Raw genomic sequence first — 22516 nt, forward strand, 5'->3', positions numbered from 1 at the left:
GCCTTGCCCCATGCAGCCGAGGTGCCTCTGAGCCTCTGTCCCCTTGTTCCCCAGGAGGACGTCAGTGTCAGGGAACTGGAAGACCAACACTGGCTCTGCGATGCTGGAGCAGATCGCCATGTCTGACAGGTGGGCAGCCCAAACTCAGGGTGTGAGGGGAAGGGTGGGTGGGAGCGCAGCAGGTCAGAGACTGACAGGCTTCCCCGCCCTTTGTCTTGGCAGATACAAGCTGTGGGTGGACACATGCTCAGAGATTTTTGGGGGACTAGACATCTGTGCAGTGGAAGCACTACATGGCAAGGATGGAAGGGATCACATCATTGAGGTGGGAGCACCCAGGGGTAGGTGGGGCAGAGGGAGGAACAGCTGCCAGGCAGCAGCAGTGCGAACGGAAGCACTCCATGGCACAGAGGTCCTCAGCCAACAGCAATGTGCTTGGTACACTGTAAGGTGCCTGGCAAACTTTCGAAGGGGCCATCCCTTGCAATGGCAGAACACTCAGTAAACTCTAGACTGAACTTGCACATCCCTGGTGAATAGCAAAACCCTTATTAGATTGTTAAGTGCTCTGGGAATTGAGACATCTTGGTGAATGACAATGCACTTAGTAACCTTTATTCTGTGAACTGGACCAACAGCAAAGCATTTTGGAAAGGACAAAGTGCCTAGAAAACCATGAAGCAGGGATCGGCAAACATTTTTGGTAAAGGAGCAGACGGTACATATTTTAGGCTTTGTGGGCCATGCAGCCTCTGCCGTAACTACTCAACTCTGCAAAAGCAGCCATAGATGATACGTTAAACAAAATAGGTGCGGCTGTGTTCCAAAAAACTTTGTTTATGGACATTGAAATTTAAATTTCATGCCATTTTCGCATGTTATAAAATCTTTCGAATTTTTTCGACTGTTACAAAATGTAAAAACCCATCCTTAGCTCATGGGTCACACAGAAGCAGGTGGTGGACCAGGTTGGGCTCGCAGGCCCTAATTTGCCCAGCCCTGCTCTGAAGCACCTTCTAAGCTGTAAGGTACCTTGGAACAGACAAACCTTCCTCACTGTGCATAATCAGTGCCTCAGACACTGGGGCTCAGTGGTGGCCATGCCCTCGGCCGACTGAAAGCACAGTGTTACTGCTGCCTCAGGTGCGAGGCCTGCCTCTCCCCTCAGGGATCCTTTCCTTCCCCCAGGTGGTGGGCTCCTCCATGCCGCTCATTGGTGACCACCAGGATGAAGACAAACAGCTCATCGTAGAGCTCGTGGTCAACAAGATGGCTCAGGCCCTGCCCCGGCAGCGACAGCGGGATGCCTCCCCTGGCAGGGGCTCCCACAGCCAGGTCAGGCCCCTGGCGCTGAGCTAGTGGCTTGAGCTAGTGTGGGGAGGCCGGCCCTGGGTCATACTGTGCCATGAAGCTGACAATCTGTAGGCTCACAGCATCACCTTTGCACACATGTGGCTGCGATTGCCAATTGTTTAAAACATTGATAAGCAGCTGCTGCCCTGACTTCCCTGAGCACCTCCCTGCCCTGCCCCTGGGAACAGGTCCCCCACCCCACAACCCAGCGTACCCTCAGCTCAGCCACAAGTGGGGCAACACCCAGCGCACAGGGAACCTGTGTCATCATTGGCTGATGCTCCACTGGCTGGTAACTATTTTTAACCTCTCCTGCTCCATTCCTCTGCCACAGACTCCCTCCCCAGGGGCCCTGCCCTTGGGCCGCCAGACCTCCCAGCAGCCCGCAGGGCCCCCGGCTCAGCAGCGACCCCCACCACAGGGTAAGTGAGAGGCTGGCGGTCTCAGTCCCCTCCCTCAGCCCGCCATCTCTCACGTGCGCTCACTCTCACGTGTGCTCACTCTCTCTCTCTCTCTCTCTGTCCCCCAGGCGGCCCTCCACAGCCGGGCCCAGGCCCCCAGCGCCAGGGACCCCCATTGCAGCAGCGCCCGCCCCCGCAGGGCCAGCAGCACCTTTCAGGCCTTGGACCCCCAGCTGGCAGCCCCCTGCCCCAGCGCCTTCCAAGTCCCACCTCAGCGCCCCAGCAGCCCGCGTCCCAGGCAGCGCCGCTGACCCAGGGTCAAGGCCGCCAATCCCGGCCAGTGGCAGGAGGCCCCGGGGCGCCTCCAGCAGCCCGCCCGCCCGCCTCTCCCTCTCCCCAGCGTCAGGCGGGCCCCCCACAGGCTACCCGTCAGACATCCGTCTCCGGCCCGGCTCCGCCAAAGGCCTCTGGGGCCCCACCGGGCGGGCAGCAGCGCCAGGGCCCGCCTCAGAAACCCCCAGGCCCAGCCGGCCCCACACGCCAGGCCAGCCAGGCGGGTCCCGTGCCCCGCACTGGGCCACCCACCACGCAGCAGCCTCGGCCCAGCGGCCCGGGCCCCGCTGGACGTCCCAAGCCACAGCTGGCCCAGAAACCCAGCCAGGACGTGCCGTCACCCGCCACCGCCGCTGCAGGGGGACCTCCGCACCCCCAGCTCAAGTAAGGGGACCCCTACAGCAGCCCCCGCCTTGCTGCTCACAAAGCGGGCCCCTGCCCCAGTAGAGTAGCCCTAGCTCCCTTGCTCCTCAGACCCAGGTCCTATGCAGGGGTCCCACGAACTCTCTCCAGCCTGAGCCAAGCCCTTCCCCCAAGCTTTCGCTCCTCCCGGCCCACCAGAGGCTCCACACCCCCACCCCAGGAATTTGGTGCTAGAATCCCATAGAAACTGCCCTCTGTTCGAATTCCTCCTCATAGGCCCTGGGAAAGTTTCCTCCTCCAAGGCCTCCCAGGCACCTGGCTGACCCACCGTCTGCAACTTCCTGCCCAGCCCAGAGCCTTCCCTGCCAAACTGGCCCTCCCCCTCCCAACCCATCCCTAAAACTCCTGGCCTGAGTCCTAGTCCTCCTATCATCTCGCTCTTCCACTCCACCCTCATACTTTTCCTCCTTCTCCACATCCTTCTGGCCCATCTCAGTCTCCCTGAGAATCATCAACCATCTGCTTCTTCTGGTCCATTCCAACTCCCACTCCAGCTCAGACGTCCTCCCTGCCCCACCCAGTTGCTCTGCCTTAGGCTGACTTGCCCAACAGCCTGTCCTTGGTCCAAGCCCTTCCTAGGCCCTCCTGGACACCTCACCCTTAGACTGGAAACCTCCCTGCTCATCTTCCCCTTTGTATCAAACTAGCCAAGAATTCAGAGAAGCTTCTGCCCAGGACTCTTCCCATGAATCCCACACTTCACCCTGGATCCAAGTCCTCCCAGCCTGTCCCAGATCTCGCCTCCCTGGCCCAGGACTCCACCCACTCCACCTGAGTCCTCCCAGCCTTGAGAACCTGTTAGGGTCCAGGCCCATGGTGGCGGGTGGGGAGGTCACAGGCACAGCCCCAGAATCAGAGGGGCAGGGCTGGGGCCGGGCCTGGGGTAACGTTGTGTTTCTCTCCCCTTCCTCCCCTTCCTCTTCCCCCTTCCTCCCACGCCTCCACCTTGTCTCTCTCTAGCAAATCCCAGTCTCTGACCAATGCCTTCAACCTTCCAGAGCCAGCCCCGCCCAGGCCCAGCCTTAGCCAGGACGAGGTGAAAGCTGAGACCATCCGCAGCCTGAGGAAGTCTTTCGCCAGCCTCTTCTCCGACTGATACCCCACACTGAGAACCCCAAAATCCCTGGGCAACCCTTCTCTGGGCCCTGAATCCATTTCTCACTTTTGGAGTCTCCACATCCCTTGAGAACCCATCTCCCGGTTCTCCAAGATTCCACCTCTCATTCCTCAAGATCCCTGAGTACCTTGAGAAACCTGACTCCTCCTGGCCCTAAATCCAGTTCTCACATGTGGAATCCCCAAGTCCTTTTAGAACCCCACTCCTGGTCACTTCAAGATCTACTTCTGTTTTAGGACCTCCAGATTCCTGAAGACCTCTGACCCTGGTTTCCCCAGAGGGCCTTTTCCTTCCTGGAAGTGCCCAAATACCAGGCAACCCATTGCAAAATCCCTTCCTGGAGCCCTGAAGTTCCTGGAAAACCCTATTTTTGGTCCCAAATCTCTCCAGCACACCTATTTCCCATCAGAATTTTCCAAATCCTCAAGAAACCCCTACTGTTGAGCCTCTTCCCATGGATCTTCCATCCCTCTGAAGATCCACATCTTCAAATGCCACCCAACACCAGCCCCCTCAACCTCATTCAATACCTTGGGAGCTCCTCCCACTTCCAGGACCCCTCGGTTCCCCCAGGGACTCCCTCCCCAGTTTCCTGCCTCTGACAGCTGTCTTTAAATATGCAAATTCCACTCATCTTCCCAGAATCCTTTGCACACGGAAGGCCAGTGGTCTCCGCTTCCCCACCTTTGCCGTGATGTCTGTGTCTGTGACTGACGTGGCCTCCTCTTGTGCCGTGCTTGGCATATGTGGTCCTCGTTCATCGTGCCGCCTGTGGTGATGCGTGCAGTGACGCTGTTTATGTGGTCCGCACCTCCCCCTGACCTCCACTCCTTGCCTGGACTCATCCCACCCCTCAGCGGCTCTGAACCCCAAGAGAAGAGTCGGGAAACAAAATAAACAAGCAAAGGCCCAGCAGAATTCTGTGCTTCTTGGTGAAGAAAGAGGGGAGTCCTTGAATGGCGGGGGAGACACAAAAGGGACCCCCCAAAATCCACATGGGGTGCTGGGAACCCCAAAATCCAGTGGAAGGCACATCGGGCACAAATTCCAGAGAGGTTCTGAGTGGAATCCCTGCCACAAATCCCAGCCATTGGAGATGGAGGAGCTCCCAAAATTTAGAAGTATCCCCAAAGCCAAGAGGAAACCAAATGATGGAGGCAGGGGGCTCAGTCTTTGGGGGGACCCCAATTCCAGAAGAACTGGAAAAGCACATGGGGACCCCCCTCATCTCCCAGGGTGGGGAATGGGGGATCCTGAGGCAGCATCAGGGCAGAGACGAACATTGATTGGCTGGTGGGCTAGGCTCCTTGGCGTGGAGGGCTGAGACTGGCTCCCCGGTGGCTTGGGCGGGGCCTAAGGCACAAGGCGGGCTGCGCTGAGTAGGCAGGCAGGCAACTCATCAGCCTGGGTGCGGTGCAAGGAGGGCTCCGAGGCACTCCGCTCAATCTTGGGGAGTGACCGTTGCAGCAGCTCAATTGTGGCCAGGATCTGAGGGCAGGTGGGGGTGAGGAGGGGTGTCCAGAGCCCTATGGGCATCCCAACAGCCCCAGGCCCCAGCCTCATGGGGAAACACACACACATACACACACACACACACACACACAACCTCTGAGCTTTCACATTCACATCGGCCTCCATCTCAGTCTTCCTCCATCCCAGAGTCACCCACCCAAAGTGTCCAGCCCTCCTACCCAGCCCACCTGGGGGAAGAGGGGCCGTTCCTCCCGCTGGAACTTGAGGCAGTCAGACAGCAGGCGCCGCATGGCCTTGGGGCAGTTGCTAGAGATTTTGCTGAGGTCCGGGGACAGATAGCCACGGCCCACCATAAAGATAATCTGGGGGCAGAGGGGGGCAGGAAAGGGGTGATCTGGGGTCAGGGGCTGGGAGGCCCAAGGAATTTTGTATTGAGGGGCTTGGGAGGTTTATTTTTAGCAAACTGGGGTACTGTCAGTATCGGGGCCCAGAGGATTCTCCATCGCTGAGGACTTGGGAGGATTCTCTGCTTTCAGAACAGAGGGATTCAAATTTGGGGTTCAGGATTGTAGGTATCTGGGGCTCAGAGGATTATAGGCCCACGAGTTTCTAGGAGGCTTAGGGACCTGGAAAGTACTGAGTCTCAGGGAAACATGGAGTTCTGGGTCTGGGGGAGCTTGTACTTCTGTGCGGGTCTGAGGCCTAGAGGGTTCTAGGTACCCCGGCCCTGAGGCCTGCTAGATACCTGAAGGCCTAGGTGACTGTGGGTGCCTGTGACTATTCCAGAAGCACAAAGGGGCTCTGTTTCTGGGGAGAAATGGGATACTGGGAGAAATGAGATCTGGGGGATTTTGAGTACCCAGAGCAGAGGACTATAGGCGTCTAGGGATACAGAGGGCTTTGGGGTATGTGGGGGCCTTGGGGGATTCTAGGTATAGAGATTCGGGGTATTCTGGACTTCGAGGATTTTTGTCCCAGAGGGCTGTGGATGTGAGAAGAGGGAAGTTGGGGTAGGGGAGACCCAGAGAATTTATTGTAGGTGTCTGGAGCCCAAGAGATTCTGGGAGTCTTTATCCCACAAAATTTTAGGTTTCTGGGGAAAGGGTGGCATTCATCAGTGCAAAAAGGAGGGGATGTGGGGTATGGATGCCTGAGGGGATCCCTCAGCCCAGGGAACTGTGGGTAAGGTGTGGGGCTCACCTGGTCACGGCAGCCAATGTGGCTGTAAGGCAGTGAGCCAGTCATGAGCTCGTAGAGCACAACCCCGTAGGCATAGACATCTGACTGGAAGCTGTAGGGGTTCGGGTCCTGCATACGGATCACCTCAGCTGCCTACAACAGGCCAGACCAGGCAGGGGGACCACAGAGGTCAGCAAATGGCTGGTCCACAGTCTCAGATCCCACTGGCCACACAGCGTACAACTCAGAGCCACCCACATGAGGTGGGACGTGAGGAGTCCAGACACCCACACCTGGCACAGGCATCCCCGTTCCCACTCAGCCCCACACACCCCAATCCTGGAGCCTACATCCCCACGTACCCCCCATCCAGCCTGGCCCAACTCACCATCCACAGCACAGAGCCTGAGGGCTGCTCCAAGGGCTGGGCCCCGCTCCATCGAGTCTTCACTGTGGCCAAGCCAAAGTCACCAATCTTCACCGTGAGCCCCTCATGTAGGAAGATGTCCGCCAGGGTCAAGGACCACTACAGGGACTCCTAATAGCCATGCCTCTCACCCTGCCTGGGAGGTTCCTATTGGTGCCCTTATACCACTCATCCCTCTGATCCTGACCAGGAGCCCCTTAATATCACACCAACTATCTACAACCTTGACATGGGCAGGGAATGCCTGCTAGTGCCCCCCACACTCAGCCCCGCTGTTGACTTCTGAACAGGAAGCCCCTCGGAGGGCACCCGAACTCACTATGCCTCTGATGCTGACCATAATGCCCTCCACAACTGTCACACATCAGACTCTAACCAGAGTTCCCAAGAACAGTACCTGAACCAGCCACACCTCTGACTTCAGACTAACAGGCTGCCATTAAAGCCCCCTGGCTGGCCACAGTTCTGCCACCTGGCAAGGAGCTCTGGGACACATGCCCCTCTTTTGTAATTCCCAGAACCCCCACAAGAGGCATCCTTCTAAGCCCTTGCGCCCCCACCTCAACCCCAGTCCAGGGACAGATACTGTTAGACTTGAGATCTCGGTGGATGATGTTCTTGGCATGGAGGTAGCTGTGGGGGTGGAGGCAGGTGGTGGATTGGCTGGGGGTTACCTCATTTCCCCCACCCTTTCCCCCCACCCCTCCCCAGGCTGGGAGGCTCACTCCATGCCCTGGGCAGTCTGCCGGGCCACATCAATGAGCTGGACCATGTCGAAGCGCGTGTCGGCCACATGCAGGTGATGGTAGAGGCTGGAGCCTTCACACCACTGTGTGATGATGGCGAATCCCGGCCGGGTCATGAAGCCCATAAACAGCAAGATGTTGACATGTCGCGTCTTCCTGCAGGCAGGGAGGGCAATGTCAGAGGTGGGGAGGAAAAATAGTGACTGTCACTTACTGTGACTGTCACAACAGGAGTGGCACTGTTCTTTACCTTCTTCGGTCATTCATTTTCACCCTGTCTTTTGGGGCACTCACGACCACAGCATTGCCAGATTTCATGAATCTGTGAGATGTGTTTACTGGGCTATGATTCTCTGCTGTGGGCTTATATGCGGAGTTTCCCCATCCGGAGCTTCCCCATCCGAGTCTCCCAACAAAAGCAGGAGGGAGGAATTGCTGCCCCTCCCCCTCCCTGCCTACAGCAGCATTTCTAATCATTAACATCCCCCACCCCTCTGACTCTGACCATTACCTGGGTCTGTGACCATCTCACGGATGAGAAGGTAGAATGCCAACCTTCCTCATTGATGTATCAATATAATATGGATAGATGCAGGATTAAAATATCGGTGATATGTGATGATTAGAGCCTGTTCAGCACCATGAGAAGCTTAGAGGTAAAGAGCTTGGAGTCTGGACTCATCTTCAAATCTAGGCCTCACCAGGTACTCACTGTACAACCTTGGGAAGGACATTTAACCTCTCTGGGCCTCAGGTTCCTCAACTGTAAAACTGATCATTGTATTAGCTACCTTATTCTCTGTAACATAATTGTGCCCATTTGACAGAGAGGAAAAGCCCATGCCGGCATCCCCCGGGTTGGTAGAAGCTATCCAGTACTACCTGTAGTATATAGGTATACAGTACTATACTACATAGTAACTATAGCAGCAAAAAGGAGACACCTGGCTTTCTTAGCATGACTAGATGAATACTGTATTGATTACATATTATAGCAATTATAAAAATTAAGCAATGATTAGATTATGGTGATGATAATATTGTTTAAATCAAGGCATTAGAATTAATGAATAACAAGAACCAACACTATAAATAGAACATTACCGTTGTAGTCCAAGCAGAGGGGAAGGAAAGATGCAAGCCTTCCTGGCAATGTGGTAACGAGAATGGTGGCCCACACCCAGACCCAGTTCGCAGCGGCAAATAAGAAGACCCACATTTTGGAGGCAGAGCCATTCATTAATAACCCAAACAACTGCATGATCACAGGTCCTCTAAACATACCCATTTCCCAGAGGGGAAAGGGACGCCCTTCAGAAAGAAACAACTTCTGATGATGGTTTAACAACACAAACACAGGTGATGTCCAGGAAGCACTCCAAGCATGGCCTCTTCCCAGAGAGGTGCCAAGGCCGGGCCTGCCACTCCCATCCACGCAAATGTGCCACCTCACCTGAGCACCTGCATCTCATTCTTGAAAGCTTGGGCCTGCTCAGCTGTGGGCTGGGACACCTTGAGCACCTTCACAGCCACATCGCCATGCCACCGCCCTCGAAACACGGTGCCAAACGAGCCCGTCCCGATCCTCTTCAGCAGCTGCACCTCACTGGGTGGTACTTCCCAGTAATAGCCTGAGTCCCGGTACCCCAGGTTCTTCTGTGGGCCAGATGGGTGGCATCTAAGAGGCCTGCCCACATCCCTCATCCCACATCACTCAGCCTTGGTGCTCCCAAAAGGATCTCCCTCAAGCATACCACTTTCTTCTTGTCATCGGCCAAGGACTTCCGCTCACGCTGCTCTGCTGGTGACTTGGAATGTGGGGACTTCCTCCCCGAGGACACGCTGGCTGGGCTGGGGCTCCCCCGGGGGGTTCCATCACCACCTCCTCTACTACTGGCAGCTGCAGTTGCAGAAAGGATATGAGTGGAGGCAAGTGGGGCAGCGGGGGTCAGGGTGCAGGCACGGGGGACTCACCATCAGTGCTGAAACTCTGGCCAGTGAGCTAGAAGAAGAGGGACAGGAGTCAAAAAGAGGGCATGGAGGCCAACAGGAATGGCTCTCCCCTCTGCCCAGTGGTCCCTGGCATTGTTCCCCACAGCACCAACCTGGATGAGGTTGGAGTCCATGGGGGCCGTGGTGCTGACCATATGGACGTTGGGAGTGGATGTGGAGCGGATGCGCTGCAGGGGGGCGTTGGCCGGGGCAGGGAAGGGGAAGTGCTCCGGGTCACAGTGCTGAGTGTGGGGCCTGCCAGGTGAAAGGCTGTGAAGTCACTGCCAGGAATCAGAGAACCAAGAAAGCCCCCACTCCACCCCCAGCCATAAACATGCATTTAGCTCACACAGAGCGAATGTCCACTGGCAGTACTATTATTCATTGCTTCAAGAAACATTTATTGAGTGCCTGCTGTGTGCCAGATACCATTCTAGGTGGTGGAGATAAAACTGTAAAACAAAATAACAGTTCTTGCCCTCGTGGGGCTGAAATAAAAAACAAATATATAATATGCCTGATGGTGATAGGTGCAATAAAGAAAAATAGTAAAGCAAAATAAGGAGACACAAAGTGTTCCTAGAAAGTGTCAGGAAAGGATTCTCTGAGAAGGAGGTGACATTGGAGTAAACTCCTACAGGCAGGATAGCAAGCCACACAGATAGTGGGGAAAGGGGAATGTACCATATTTTATAATTATATATTATAATTACATGTACTCTTCAAATGTTATATAATACATATCATCTATATTAAAATAGCAATGTTTTAAAGTATACATATTACCATATTCTATGTTATATATACATTATACACGATATATGCTAAACATATTGTAGTTACAAAAATATGTTAATGTTCCCTTCACTATCCTGAAATGAAACTCAAAGGTAATTAATGCATATACACTCATAATTTAAAATAATATAATACCCTAACTTTATTTTATGTATCATATAAACATGTATGATGTTCTACATTATATAACATTATGTAATACAACATGATACAATAACATAAATATACCATAAAATATGCACATTATAAAATATATATTAGAGCAATAATATATTTTAATATAGCTATAGTTTTGTATAATATTTAACATAAAGAAGCAATAAAAGGGAAGTAATTTATGATAAAATAATGCATATTTCAAAATGGAAAGGCTTGAGTATGGTTATACTAGAAGAATTAGCAAAGTAGTTAGATGCTTATAAATATATTTATAATTAATAATAAAAAGAACTGATTATTTACACTATACCAGATCCTGTTCTAGGCACTGAACATGTCTTAACTCATTTAATCCTCAGCAGAACCTTATATGGTAGAAAGTATCATTATCCCCTCTTTACAGATGAGAAAACTGAGGCCCAGAGAAATCAGGTGACTTGCCCAAGGTCCCAGTTTCATGCCCTTACTCACACTTGTAGGTGCTCAATAAATGTTTGTCAAGTAAACAAATGAATAAAGTATGGCTTGTGGTCTACAAGAGTCCCCAGATCTTTTTCTCCCCCAGTAGCCCTTCACCTAAGGCACCCCTACCTGGGACCCTGGGGGGTTAGCAACTCATTCAGGGGGCGGTTCGAGGGAGCCTCATGTTGTCTGGAGCCTCCGGACAAATCCTGGACACTGTGGTAGAACCTTGAGGGCATCAAGGGTATAAAGTAAGGGGACACAGGTCAGCTGTCTGTAAGGGCCTTGTGGCTGGGTCTCTGTGCTCCCCATCCCCCCACCCACCCCAGGCTGGGCTCACTGTTGGCGGTTGGTACTCATGTCAACACAGACTGTGGGGACCTTGGAGGAACAATGCTGGTGGAACTTGTAGCCACAGGTTTGGCAACGGAAGCCATGGAACAGAAACTTAAGGCAGAAGTCACAGAATGCCAGGCTGAAGAAGGTCTTCCGTACCTGATGCCGCAGAGCAGGGAAGTTTGAGACCTGGTCAAGGATACTCCCCACCATGATCCGCCCCCACCGTCCACCCTGCACTCACAAAATTGTGCATGGTCAGCGGGACATCTTCAAGGACCTCGACAATGAGCTCCTCGCCATCCAGGGGAGCAATGGCTGTGTCCCAGGCAGTGACTGTCTTTCGTCTGCAGGGGGCATGGAAAGGAATGAGTGGGAGGGTGGGCAGGGGCCATGGTGAGGCAGGGAACCCCCACAAGTCCCTCCAAGCCTGCTACCCATAGGGTCATGTCTGGCAAGTTTAATTCTCATCATAGCAACTCTAGGAATTAGTCATTATCCTTGCCCCCACTTTACAGATGGGAAACAGGCTCAGAGGGATAAAATGACTGGCCCTGGGCCACAAGGGTAATGAGAGGCAGGACGGTGTGAAGAGTCCATGCTCTGAAACGGAAGGGGAGAAGCAAATGAAACTAAACAACTACATCTTAGAAGCGCTAAGCCAGCCCCCGAAAAGGGGGCTGAGGAGGCACTGAAACAACAAATAAAGTGCACTGTGTGAACTGCATAAAAAATTAAGGAACCCCACGAGAGAGGAATCAATAAGGTCAGCAAGACCCAACTCAGCAGACAAAGAATGGGGAAAATGAGGAAGAAGACAGCTGATGAAGTCATGACATCGTGAAAGGACAAAATAGATGAAATCTGGGAAGTGATGGACCAGGGTGAGGACTTGGGGGCCAGGGGAGAATGAGTTGGTTGACCTTACAGGCCAATGAACCAATGAAGTAACAAAACAAAAGATGGATGAACTCATAGATTACTTGAACTACAGTAGTCCTCCCTTATCTGTGGTTTCACTCTCCATGGTTTCAGTTACCTGTGGTCAACCGGGTGGGAAAGTATTAAATTGAAAATTGCAGAAATAAACAATTCATAAGTTTTAAATTGCGTGCATTCTGAGTAGCATGATGAAATCCTGCACCATCCCACCCAGGATGTGAATCATCCCTTTATCTAGAAGATTCACACTGTTTATGCTACCACCCATCACTTAGTAGCCTGCTCAGTTATCAAACAACTGACTCAATATCATAGTGGCTGTCTTCAAGTGATCGCCATTTTACTTAATGGCCCCAAAGCACAGGAGTAGTGTTGGTGGCAATTCGGACATGCCAAAGAGAAGCTGTAAAGTGCTTCCTTTAGGCAAAAAGGTAAAAGTTCTTGACTTGAAAGCAAAGAAAATCGTATGCTGAGGTTGTTGAGATCTACTGTAAGAAAGAATCTTCCATCTTTTTTTTTTTTTTTTTGAGACAGAGTCTCGCTCAGTCGCCCAGGCTGGAGTGCAGTGGCGCGATCTCGGCTCACTGCAAGCTCCGCCTCCTGAGTTCTCGCCATTCTTCTGCCTCAGCCTCCCGAGTAGCTGGGACTACAGGCGCCCGCCACTACGCCCGGCTAATTTTTTTTTTGTATTTTTAGTAGAGACGGGGTTTCACCGTGTCGGCCTGGATGGTCTCGATCTCCTGACCTTGTGATCCACCCGTCTCGGCCTCCCAAAGTGCTGGGATTACAGGCGTGAGCCACCATGCCCAGCCGAATCTTCCATCTTTGGAACCGTGAAGAAGGAAAAATAAATTCATGCTGGTTTTGACGTCATACCTCATATTGCAAAAGCGATGGCCGGAGTGCATGATACATGCTTAGTTAAGACGGAAAAGGCATTACATTTATGGGTAGAAGACAAGAATAGAAACATGTTCCGGCTGATAGCAATTGGGTTCGGTGCTATCTGTGGTTTCAAGCATCCACTGGGTGTCTTGGAACACGTACCCTGCAGATAAGGAGGGACTAAAGACTAAGGGAAGACTAATGGAAGACTCTGTGATAAAGAACAGAAGGAATCAAATGACTGAGGAGGGGATGGGAGGTGGGACACCCAGTGGGTGGGCGTGGGGCTGCCACACTCACCCCTTGATGAGTCGGTAGACCACACAGCAGTCCTGATTTAGACCCCGCACCTTCAGGGCCTTGTCTAGAGAGTCGTAGACACTCATGCCATCCCGGACAGTCACCTGTGTGTATGTGCAGATGTAGGGGTCCTCATTGCCCAACAAAGGCCACAGTTGATGTTCCCATCCTTTTGCAAAGGCCTCCCCCAACCGTTGTCACCCTTTTGATCCCAGAGTTACAACTGGGTCCATCCACAGCCCCTGCCATTTCGCTTCCATGACTCACCACCGTGCGTTGCTTGTTGGGCAGGTACACTTTGACGGTGCCCACTGCCCGGGACGGCTCGGCCCCATTGGCAGGGGGGCCCCGTGGTGGCTCCATGGAGCCTTAGACTTTGTCAAGATGGGCTGAGGTGGGGCTGGGCAGGTGCCATGGGGCTCCTACAAGAAGGCAGACAGAATTCAGAGGTCCAATAATGATAGACTGGAAGCAAAGTGGCAGGGGACAAAATAAAATTCAAAGTCCAGGCTCCTGTCGCCCCCTGCAGCCTAATTTTCACATGACAGCCCAAGAGATCCTGCTCACATCTGAAGTCCTTCTAGTTCCTCCTCTGCTCAGACCCTCCTGTTGCTTTTCTCACTCATGAGTGCCAAGGTCTCAGCTTCACTGCACAGGGTTGGGGGTGGAGAGAACAAGGAAGGGGGACAGAGCATACTGTCCTGGAGGGTACAGGAGCACAGAAGACTCTGTGCTGGGGACCAATGGGGAAGTCAATACACACTGCACTGAGCTGTCAGGTACATAAGAAGCACGAACAGAATGTCCTGGTTGTTTGTTTGTTTTTTTCTTTGACAGAGTTTCACTCTTGTTGCCCAGGTTGGAGTGCAATGGCACGGTCTCAGCTCACTGCAACCTCCACCTCCCAGGTTCAAACCATTCTCCCGCCTCAGCCTCCTTAGTAGCTGGAACTACAGGCGTGTGCCACCACGCCTGGCTAATTTTTTGTATTTTTAGTTGAGATGGGGTTTCACCATGTTGGCCAGGCTGGTCTCGAACTCCTGACCTCAGGTGATCCACCGCCTCAGCCTCCCAAAGTGTCCTGCCTTTTTAACAGAGAACGGGGGAAGTGCCAGATACTCTGGTGAGGGAGGAGTCGCAGGCAGGGTGATGGGAAAGAGAGGATCATGAGATATTGCCCTTAGTGTGGGGAAGATGGAGGTTGCACCAAACATATCCTTAAAGGGCACTGTGGACATCCCTAAGCCCTGGGGTGTAATGTTGATGTTAGGACCACAGACACCGTGTTAGGTGGCTAATGGAAGTCCCAAGACTTTATGATGAGGAGTTCATGGGTGGGGGTCACTACATACTATGCGGAAGGGAGATGTAACAGGTGTCACTAGGGACTGTAATGGGGAGAAGGGTGGAAATGGAAATGACCAGACATCGAGCCAAACTGGGGAGGTAATGGTGGATCACCAGACACTGTCATAGCAAAAGGAGAAGGTATGGTGTTGCGGGGAGAAAAATGGAGGTAAAGAGGGAGCTCCAAAATTCTCCTTGACAACCAGTGAGGGGGTCACAGGCACATTACTGGTGTAAACTGAATGGGGGATCATGGAAGGCGGTTACAGAGGCGAGAATCCTGACATTCTCCCCCCCCCCAGGGGGTCAGACACTGATCCAGAATAAGGAAACCGGGGAGTGAACCCCGTTTCCACACACTCCCCGCAGTTGGTAAGGAAAGGTCATTGGACACCTTAGGGGGTTTAAGACGGAATCCCGGCACCAGTTGGTAGGGTCCCGCCTACCAAAGGGCTTCCGGCTCTGCGCAGGCGTACCACCACTAGCAGCGGGCGAAACCATCACCCGCAGCCTTGCCCGCCTATTCCTGTTACCCACCCCACCCCCGCTGTCGACGATGGTCTCGCCCCGGGTCAAACCACTCCTCCGGTTCCGGGCGGGGGACGCCGGGGCCCGGGCGCAGCCATCCTGGAGCTGAGCTTTCGGTCCGGGCGCCCTGCCCGTGCCCGGCAGCCGCTCCAGAAACCGAGCCCTCCCGGGTCCGCCCTCACCTGTCACGCCGCTACAGCCACCGCCGCCTCCATCTTGGGCCTGTCTTCTTGTTTCCTCACAGAGTCCGCCTTCGCCGTCTCTCGGACTCTCGTTATTGGCTCTGCGGGACTCATCCTTCCACTCTTATTGGATCAAGGTCACGTCTGTCAAGGCAAGACCAACGGAATGTGAGTCGTGTTCCGGATTAGGAGGGGCAGCCTGAAACGTCAAGATCGGGGGCAAGCGCAAGTCCTGACTCGCGCAGGCGCAGTTGGGGCAAGACCTGCGTGCCTAGGGCTTTAACCTCAATAGTGGCATAGACGAATAAAGCAGGACTTTTTAAGGTCATTTGGGGCTGACCTTAGGGCTCTGGCATCTGGACGGAGAAATCCTTAAGTACCCTTTTTGGGCCAGTGCCCTAAGCACCCTTTTATTATTTTCCTGTGTCTCAGTTTTACCATCTTTGAAATGGGTTGGAATCAGAACAAATGATCGGCGATGTTCACCGGCTCTAGGAGACTGTAGTTCATAGCCTTTGAGGACAGCGGGTCTCTGGTGTGGTGGGGGTTGGGGGGCTGGCCCTAGGAGGGGCGGCCTTCTGTCTGGGAGGCTTCCTTTAGGAATGGGGTTGATTAGGATTTTGAAAAACTAGTCACAGGTGGCCAGGTGAAGAGGGAAGTGCGGTGAATGGAGCACGATGCCAGTCAATGTGTGGAGGTACTGTGGGGTAAACACAAATTTTTAAAAATCGAATTTTCCCTGGTGTCAAAAGAGAGAGACGTCTCTCTTAGAGCATTTCCTTTAGAAAACTTGTAACTGTAAAATTTTCTCTGTCCCTTTGAGATGTATGTAAAACTGGCAAGATCTCTTGCCAGTTTTACAACCCCGGAATGTTTTTCTTAAGAGCCTCGTAGCCATCTCTTTGATGAAATGTAAACATCAATGAAAATAGCACCCCTGTCTTCCCCTGTCTTCCCCTGTCTTCATGGGAATTTGATCTGCGTGCCTGGCTTCAAGTTATTACCTGCTTGTCATAAAGATACGAGTTTTCGTTTTCCTTTGGATAAAGGCAATTAACTAACACAGATAGCCACACCAATTACTAGGTGAATTTGGGATGAAGTATGTGTACCAAATGGTGCTGTCAAGTTTCTTACTTGAGCACAAGTTACTGTTTGAGAATATGTTTGTAATGGGCTGTATCTGCCTGTTACATAAACGGATGAGATTTCTTTTGTCTTTGAAACCTCTTTAGCCGATTGTTTGTGATGTGCATCACAGTCTGGTGTAGTGCTTATTCAGTAATAAAACTTTCCATTCTTGCCGGGTGTGGTGACTGATGCCTGTAATCCCAGAACTTTGAGGGGCCAAGGCAGGCGGATCACTTGAGGCCAGGAATTCGAGACCAGCCTGGCCAACATGGCGAAACCCCACCTCTAGTAAAAATGCAAAAAAAAAAAAAAAAAAAATCAGTTGGGTAACTCAGCCTCTTGAGTAGCTGGGACCACAGGCGCCCACCACCATGCCCGGCTAATTTTTATAGTTTTAGTAGAGACAGGATTTCACTATGTTGGCCAGGCTGGTCTCAAACTCCTGACCTTAAGTGATCTGCCCACCTCGGCCTCCCAAAGTGCTGGGATTACAGGCTTGAGCCACCACACCTGGCCCCAACTCCACTTTTCTATTTGAATCTTCACCATTTAATGGCTAAATAAAATTTTTAGAGAGACAGAATCTCACTATGTTGCCCAGGCTGGTGTCAAGCTCCTGGTCTCGTTCTCCCAACACTCTAGGATTATAAGCGTGAGCCACCATGCCCAACTCCAATGGCTAAAATTAAAAAGACTGACAATACTACGTATTGATGAGAATGTAGAGCAATTGGAACTTTCATACATTGCTATTGGGAGTGTAAAGTGGCACAAGCACTTTCAAAACAGTTTGGCAGTTTCATATAAAATTAAACATAGACCTGCCATGCAATTCAGCAATCTCACTCCTAGGTATTTACTCTAGAGAAATGAAAACACGTGTCCAATGGTGTGCTGGTAAATGTTTAACAACCAACTCTCCAGGAAGAAAATAGCTCTAATTTGTACTGTCCCCGTGGCTTATTTCAGGCTACTGATGTGACAGTCGCTGAACAGATTTAAAAGAGATGCACAAAATCTGCTCTGGTGAGCCAGCTACAACATGCTACTATTGCAGTATATCTGCACAAAAACTTGTATGCAAATGTTCAGATTAGCTTTTTCATAATATCAAAAAACTGGAAACAGCCCAGGTGTCCAGAAACAGAACTGACAAAGAAATACAACAACGGGGTTATGGAATACTACTCAGCAATGAAAGGGAACAAAGTACTGACATATAGGAAGAGCATAGATGAATCTCATAGACATGGGGCCAAATGAAAAAAGCCAGACACAAAGGAGAAATACTGTAGTCCACCTGTATGAAATCTAAACCAGGCAAAACTAATCTATAGTGAAGGAAATCACATTAGATGTTGTTTTGAGGGAGAATGACTGGGAAGTACATTAAAGAACTTTTGCAGGTGATTGGAATGTTCTGTATGCATTTGTCAGAACTCATTGAACTCTATTTTTATTATTATCTTTTTTTATTTTTGAGACAGAGTCTGGCTTTGTCACCCAGACTGGAGTGCGGTGGCACAATCATGGCTCACTGCAGCCTTGACTTCCTGGGCTTAAGTAATTCTCCCACCTCGGCCTCCCAAGTAGCTGGGATTACAGGCACACACCACCACACTCAGCTAATTTTTTAAAATTTTCTGTAGAGATGGAGTCTCACTATGTTGCCCAGGCTGGTCTTGAATTCCTGGGCTCAAGTGATCCTCCCACCTCGGCCTCCCAAAGTGCTGGGATTACAGGCATGAGCCACCTTGCCTGGCCTCATTGAACTCTATACTGAAAATGGATATATTTTGCTTTATGTGTAATATACCAGAATAAGAACTGTGTGGCAAAAGAAAAAAAAAAGAAGGCCTCAAACATAATTCTAAACGTTTGTGTTTGTACAAATTCTTATTGGTTGGGGAAATTATTTTGAAAAAATTCTTTTTTTCTGAAATTAAATCCCTAGGCCCTGAATCTCCATCTCCCACTGCAGGAGTCCTGGCAACCACCTCAGTGCCAGTGGGGTCGGGAACAACTCCTGTTTGGAGCTCAGTGAGGGGCTTTGGGGAGGGGAATAGGGGAGTGCATTTTATATTTCAATTCACTTAAATTGTTTAAAAACTTTAATTCCTAGGCATTATTTGAAGACAGACTTCTGGCTCCATCGTTCAACGTTTATAAAAAGATGAGAAAAATGCCAGCAAAAGCTCGTTGCTTTCGCAGGATAGGGGGAAGGAGGGGAAGGGTAGGGGACACAGCCCACTCAAAGGCAATGCTTTCTCCCCCAAGAACTCATAGACTCACTTCACACCCATCTCAACTGGCACTTCAGCCAAGTACCTTACAGGTACCTGACACTTTAAAGCATGAAGGCCTTTAAAGTGATTTAGGTTTGGTTTGGTTTTGCGACAGGGTCTCGCTCTGTCACCCAGGCTGGAGTGCAGTGGTGCAATCACAGCTCACTGCAGCCTCGACCTCCTGGGCTCAAGCGATCCTCCCAGAAAGCTGGGACCACAGACGCATGTCACAGCGCCTGACCTTCTTGATTTTTTATCATTATCATCACCACCATATTTAAACCATTAGAAGTACCATGTATTAAAACAAAAATTAAAACCCAAACTAGCTGGTTATAGTTCTCTGACATCCCCCTTGTAATTATCCATCTGGAAAAAAATGTAAAGCTATCAAAGTACTTGTTGATTTTTATTGTTGTTCATTTTAAAGTCTCAGAAACATGCCTGAAAAATTTTTTAAATCTCAAGTGTTCGCCGACTGCCGTTGTAGTGCTACTTTTATAGCTGAAGACATTAAGGTTCAGGCTGCCCTCACCGTAGGGGAAAAGGAGAGAGTGCTTCGTTAGATAAAAAGTGTTTAACAAGGGTGCGGCCATGGACACCTCCTTAAGGAATCCCAGATCCACCCAGCAGTCCTGCCTGCCTGGAGACCTCCTCTAAAACGTGCCACTCTCATTTCCCAAAGCCGCCCACCTCGCCGGCCCCTGCTGCGGCCTGGAGAGCGCCATCTCTGGGACCCCATCCCACCGCCGCCCTCTCAGCTGTTCATTTCCGGGGAGATGACCGTGCATGCACATTTCTCTGAGGCCGGGAACACAGGTTTGACTCAGGGCCCTCAACCACCAGCTCCTCTCTGCCAACCCAGGGAGCCTCGATTCGCTCCAGGTCCCCCAACAGGCAGCGAGATCTGCCAATGGCAGTGCAGTGGAAGGCGGGCCTTGGGATACCCCAGGCATTGATAGGCTCTACTTCACCACGGAGCCACTGACAGACCAATAGCTATGAACAGGGGGTGGCCAATGGGAGGTGTGTGGGCCTGAGACCGGCTACAAACCAGGAACTTAATGTTGCTTTTAAATTAGTGATGAGGCAACAGTAATTGTTCTATCGAAATCCTTAATAAAAGTAGAATGTGGAAGTTTCCACTTCTGTACATTCCTGGAAGGGATTTTTAATATACAACCCTGGAGGGGAGAGGTGTAGGAAATTTACAACTAAGTGAATTTAACCATGACTTTTTAACTGTTCTTATTAAAAAGTCTTTCTTAGCAAAATTCATTGAGTAGTAATTTCAATGTGCTATCCCTATGAAAAACACACCATTTAACCGACAGAGTTCTTTTTTTGGAGACAGAGTCTCGCTCCGTTGCCCAGGCTGGAGTGCGGTGGCGAGATCTCTGCTCACTGCAACTTCCACCTCCCCGGTTCAAGCGATTCTCCTGTGCCAGCCTCCTGAGTAGCTGGGACTACAGGCGCCCCCCGCCACGTCCGGTTAATATTTTGTATTTTAGTAGAGACGGGGTTTCACCGTGTTGCCCAGGCTGGTCTTGAACTCCTGAGCTCAAGCAATACGCCTGCCTCGGCCTCACCAAGTGCTAGGATTACAGGCGTGAGCCACCACGCCTGGCTTGTTTAATTATTTTTTTTTAAGTTCATTATATGTTATATAGGGTACCTCCATATTTTCATAAAATTAAACAAAAGTGCAGGCTGACTTTGGGAGGCCGAGGCGGGTGGATCACGAGGTCAGGAGATCAAGACTATCCTGGCTAACACAAGTGAAACCCCGTCTCTATTAAAAATACAAAAAAAATTAGCCGGGTGTGGTGGTGGACGCCTGTAGTCCCAGCTACTCGGGAGGCTGAGGCAGGAGAATGGCGTGAACTCGGGAGGTGGAGTTTGCAGTGAGCCAAGATAGCGCCATTGCACTCCAGCCTGGGCGACAGAGCGAGACTCCGTCAAAAAAAAAAAAAAGTGCCGGCTGATATATTTTCCATTTCCAAACCCAAGGATCAGATGAGTGGAAAAACATGATTAAATCAAATAATAGTCGTATAATTTTATTATTAAAGATTTACTCTGATGAGGACATTCTGCGCTAAGTATGATTATTTCTCAAATAGGAAAATAGTTAAGCAAAGAGATCAGTATGAACCCATAAACAAACACTGAGCAGTGCAGGCCACCTTTAAGATGCCATAGACAGTGACAGACACCTCTCTTCCTCCCTGGTAGCTCCCTTGGTAGGGATTGCAATTCAGTATGGTCAGCAATTATTTTTAAAGTGTAATTAATTAAACAAATAAAAAGCAATTTCCACCAAGCAAGTAATTCTGAAATGTCTACTTTTGGTTTCAATCAGAAATGCACTTTGTAAAAATTTTCTCAAGGTTTACACATTTATTCTAAGCACATATACACTGACCCACCATGGGTTTCACCACCCATCGTAGGTGAAAAAAAAAAAGTGTAATATCTGTTGGTTTACATCATCCATATTTAATAAATTTTGATTCAATTTATAAAATGATTGTAAATGAAATTTCGAATATACTCCAAATAATTTTCATTTTTTCTGGACAAGTGAACCACATGTTGTCTTTGCTGTGTCATTATTGATATAATATACATATGTAGTCCTCTCTGTATATAGTATAAAATAACTTGCAATAGTTTTTGTCACCCATGTAAATGTTGCCTACTATCATGTGGTATGAGAAAATCAATTCTGAAGTTACCCAGAATGCCTTAATACTTGACCACTTACCTAGTTAGAGTGTATGAATATCCTCAGGTCCTGCTATGTATTAATAACTGTGCGACCTTGGACAAGCTGTTTCTCCTCTTGGTGTCTCAGTTTCATCTTTAGTATTTTTTTTAACTTTAAGTCAACTGATTATATGCTTTAACATCTTTAGTATTTTCTAAAAGTATTTTCATCATAGGGTTCTTGTAAGATTCTGTGAACTAATCTGCATCAAACTTTACAGAATGCCTGATGCGTAGTGACTGTAGTACTTATTAGCTGTTCCTGTTATCACTGTCATCACCATTGAAACTATTAAAGTATCAAAGCAAATATCTATGTCCCTTGGCAGTACTTGTTGAATGACCCAAGTTCAAGGACACTGATAAGATTACACAAGAATAAACACTCCAAGAATCCAAAATGAAGGCTAGTTTCATTTCAGAAGGTTCAGTCACAACATTGACAGATGTTTTAGCAATCCTGGTGGCCTGCAGGTACCCAGGTCAGCCAGTGCTGGTCAGTAGTGTTTGTTATGGACTAAATTGTGTTTCCCCAAAAATTATATGTTGAAGCCTTAACCCCAGTGTGACTGTATTTTGAGATAGGGCCTTTAAAAGAGGAAATTAAGGTTAAATGAGTTCATAATAGTGGGGTCCTAATCCAATAGGATTGGTGTTCTTATAAGAAGAGGAAGGCTGGGTGTGGTGGCTCACACCTGTAATCCCAGCACTATGGGAGGCCAAGACAGGAGAATCACTTGAACCTGGGAGGCAGAGGTTGCAGTGAGCCAAGATCGCGCTATTGCACTCCAGCCTGGTCGACAAGAGCAAAACTCAAAAAAAAAAAAAAAGAAGAGGAAGAGGTGGGGTGGAATGACTCATGCCTGTAATCCCAGCACCTTAGGCAGCGAGGTGGGAGAACCACTTGAGGCCAGGAGTTGAAGACCAACCTGGGCAACATAGTGAGGT

At 50.3% G+C, this 22516-nt stretch overlaps 2 protein-coding genes across 3 annotated transcripts in view; one reads left to right on the forward strand and one right to left on the reverse strand.

Annotated features, from left to right (window-relative positions):
- SYN1 (synapsin I) overlaps positions 1-4542 on the forward strand; it is a 50005-nt gene extending 45463 nt beyond the window's left edge. Inside the window, exons 8-13 of one of the 2 annotated variants that reach the window (XM_025373099.1) lie at positions 55-129; positions 223-325; positions 1189-1335; positions 1688-1775; positions 1883-2471; positions 3471-4542. In XM_025373099.1, the coding sequence (XP_025228884.1) occupies positions 55-129; positions 223-325; positions 1189-1335; positions 1688-1775; positions 1883-2471; positions 3471-3606 (1138 nt within the window). In that variant the 3' untranslated portion in view covers positions 3607-4542. The remainder of the gene's footprint in view (positions 1-54; positions 130-222; positions 326-1188; positions 1336-1687; positions 1776-1882; positions 2472-3470) is intronic. The other variant, XM_025373100.1, reaches the window with a different exon arrangement.
- ARAF (A-Raf proto-oncogene, serine/threonine kinase) lies at positions 4534-15421 on the reverse strand. Its single transcript, XM_025373101.1, has 16 exons — positions 15384-15421; positions 13594-13974; positions 13327-13430; positions 11444-11546; positions 11204-11358; positions 10993-11091; positions 9558-9699; positions 9427-9454; positions 9207-9352; positions 8906-9108; positions 7432-7608; positions 7291-7339; positions 6668-6784; positions 6301-6432; positions 5328-5462; positions 4534-5115 (listed from the first exon to the last, which is right to left on the reverse strand). The coding sequence occupies exons 2-16, from the start codon at positions 13687-13689 to the stop codon at positions 4981-4983; spliced, it is 1821 nt and encodes a 606-aa protein (XP_025228886.1). The 5' UTR covers positions 13690-13974; positions 15384-15421; the 3' UTR covers positions 4534-4980.
- Between the last annotated feature and the right edge of the window lie 7095 nt (positions 15422-22516).

Source organism: Theropithecus gelada, chromosome X, assembly GCF_003255815.1.
Source record: "Theropithecus gelada isolate Dixy chromosome X, Tgel_1.0, whole genome shotgun sequence".
NCBI classification, from domain to species: domain Eukaryota; kingdom Metazoa; phylum Chordata; class Mammalia; order Primates; family Cercopithecidae; genus Theropithecus; species Theropithecus gelada.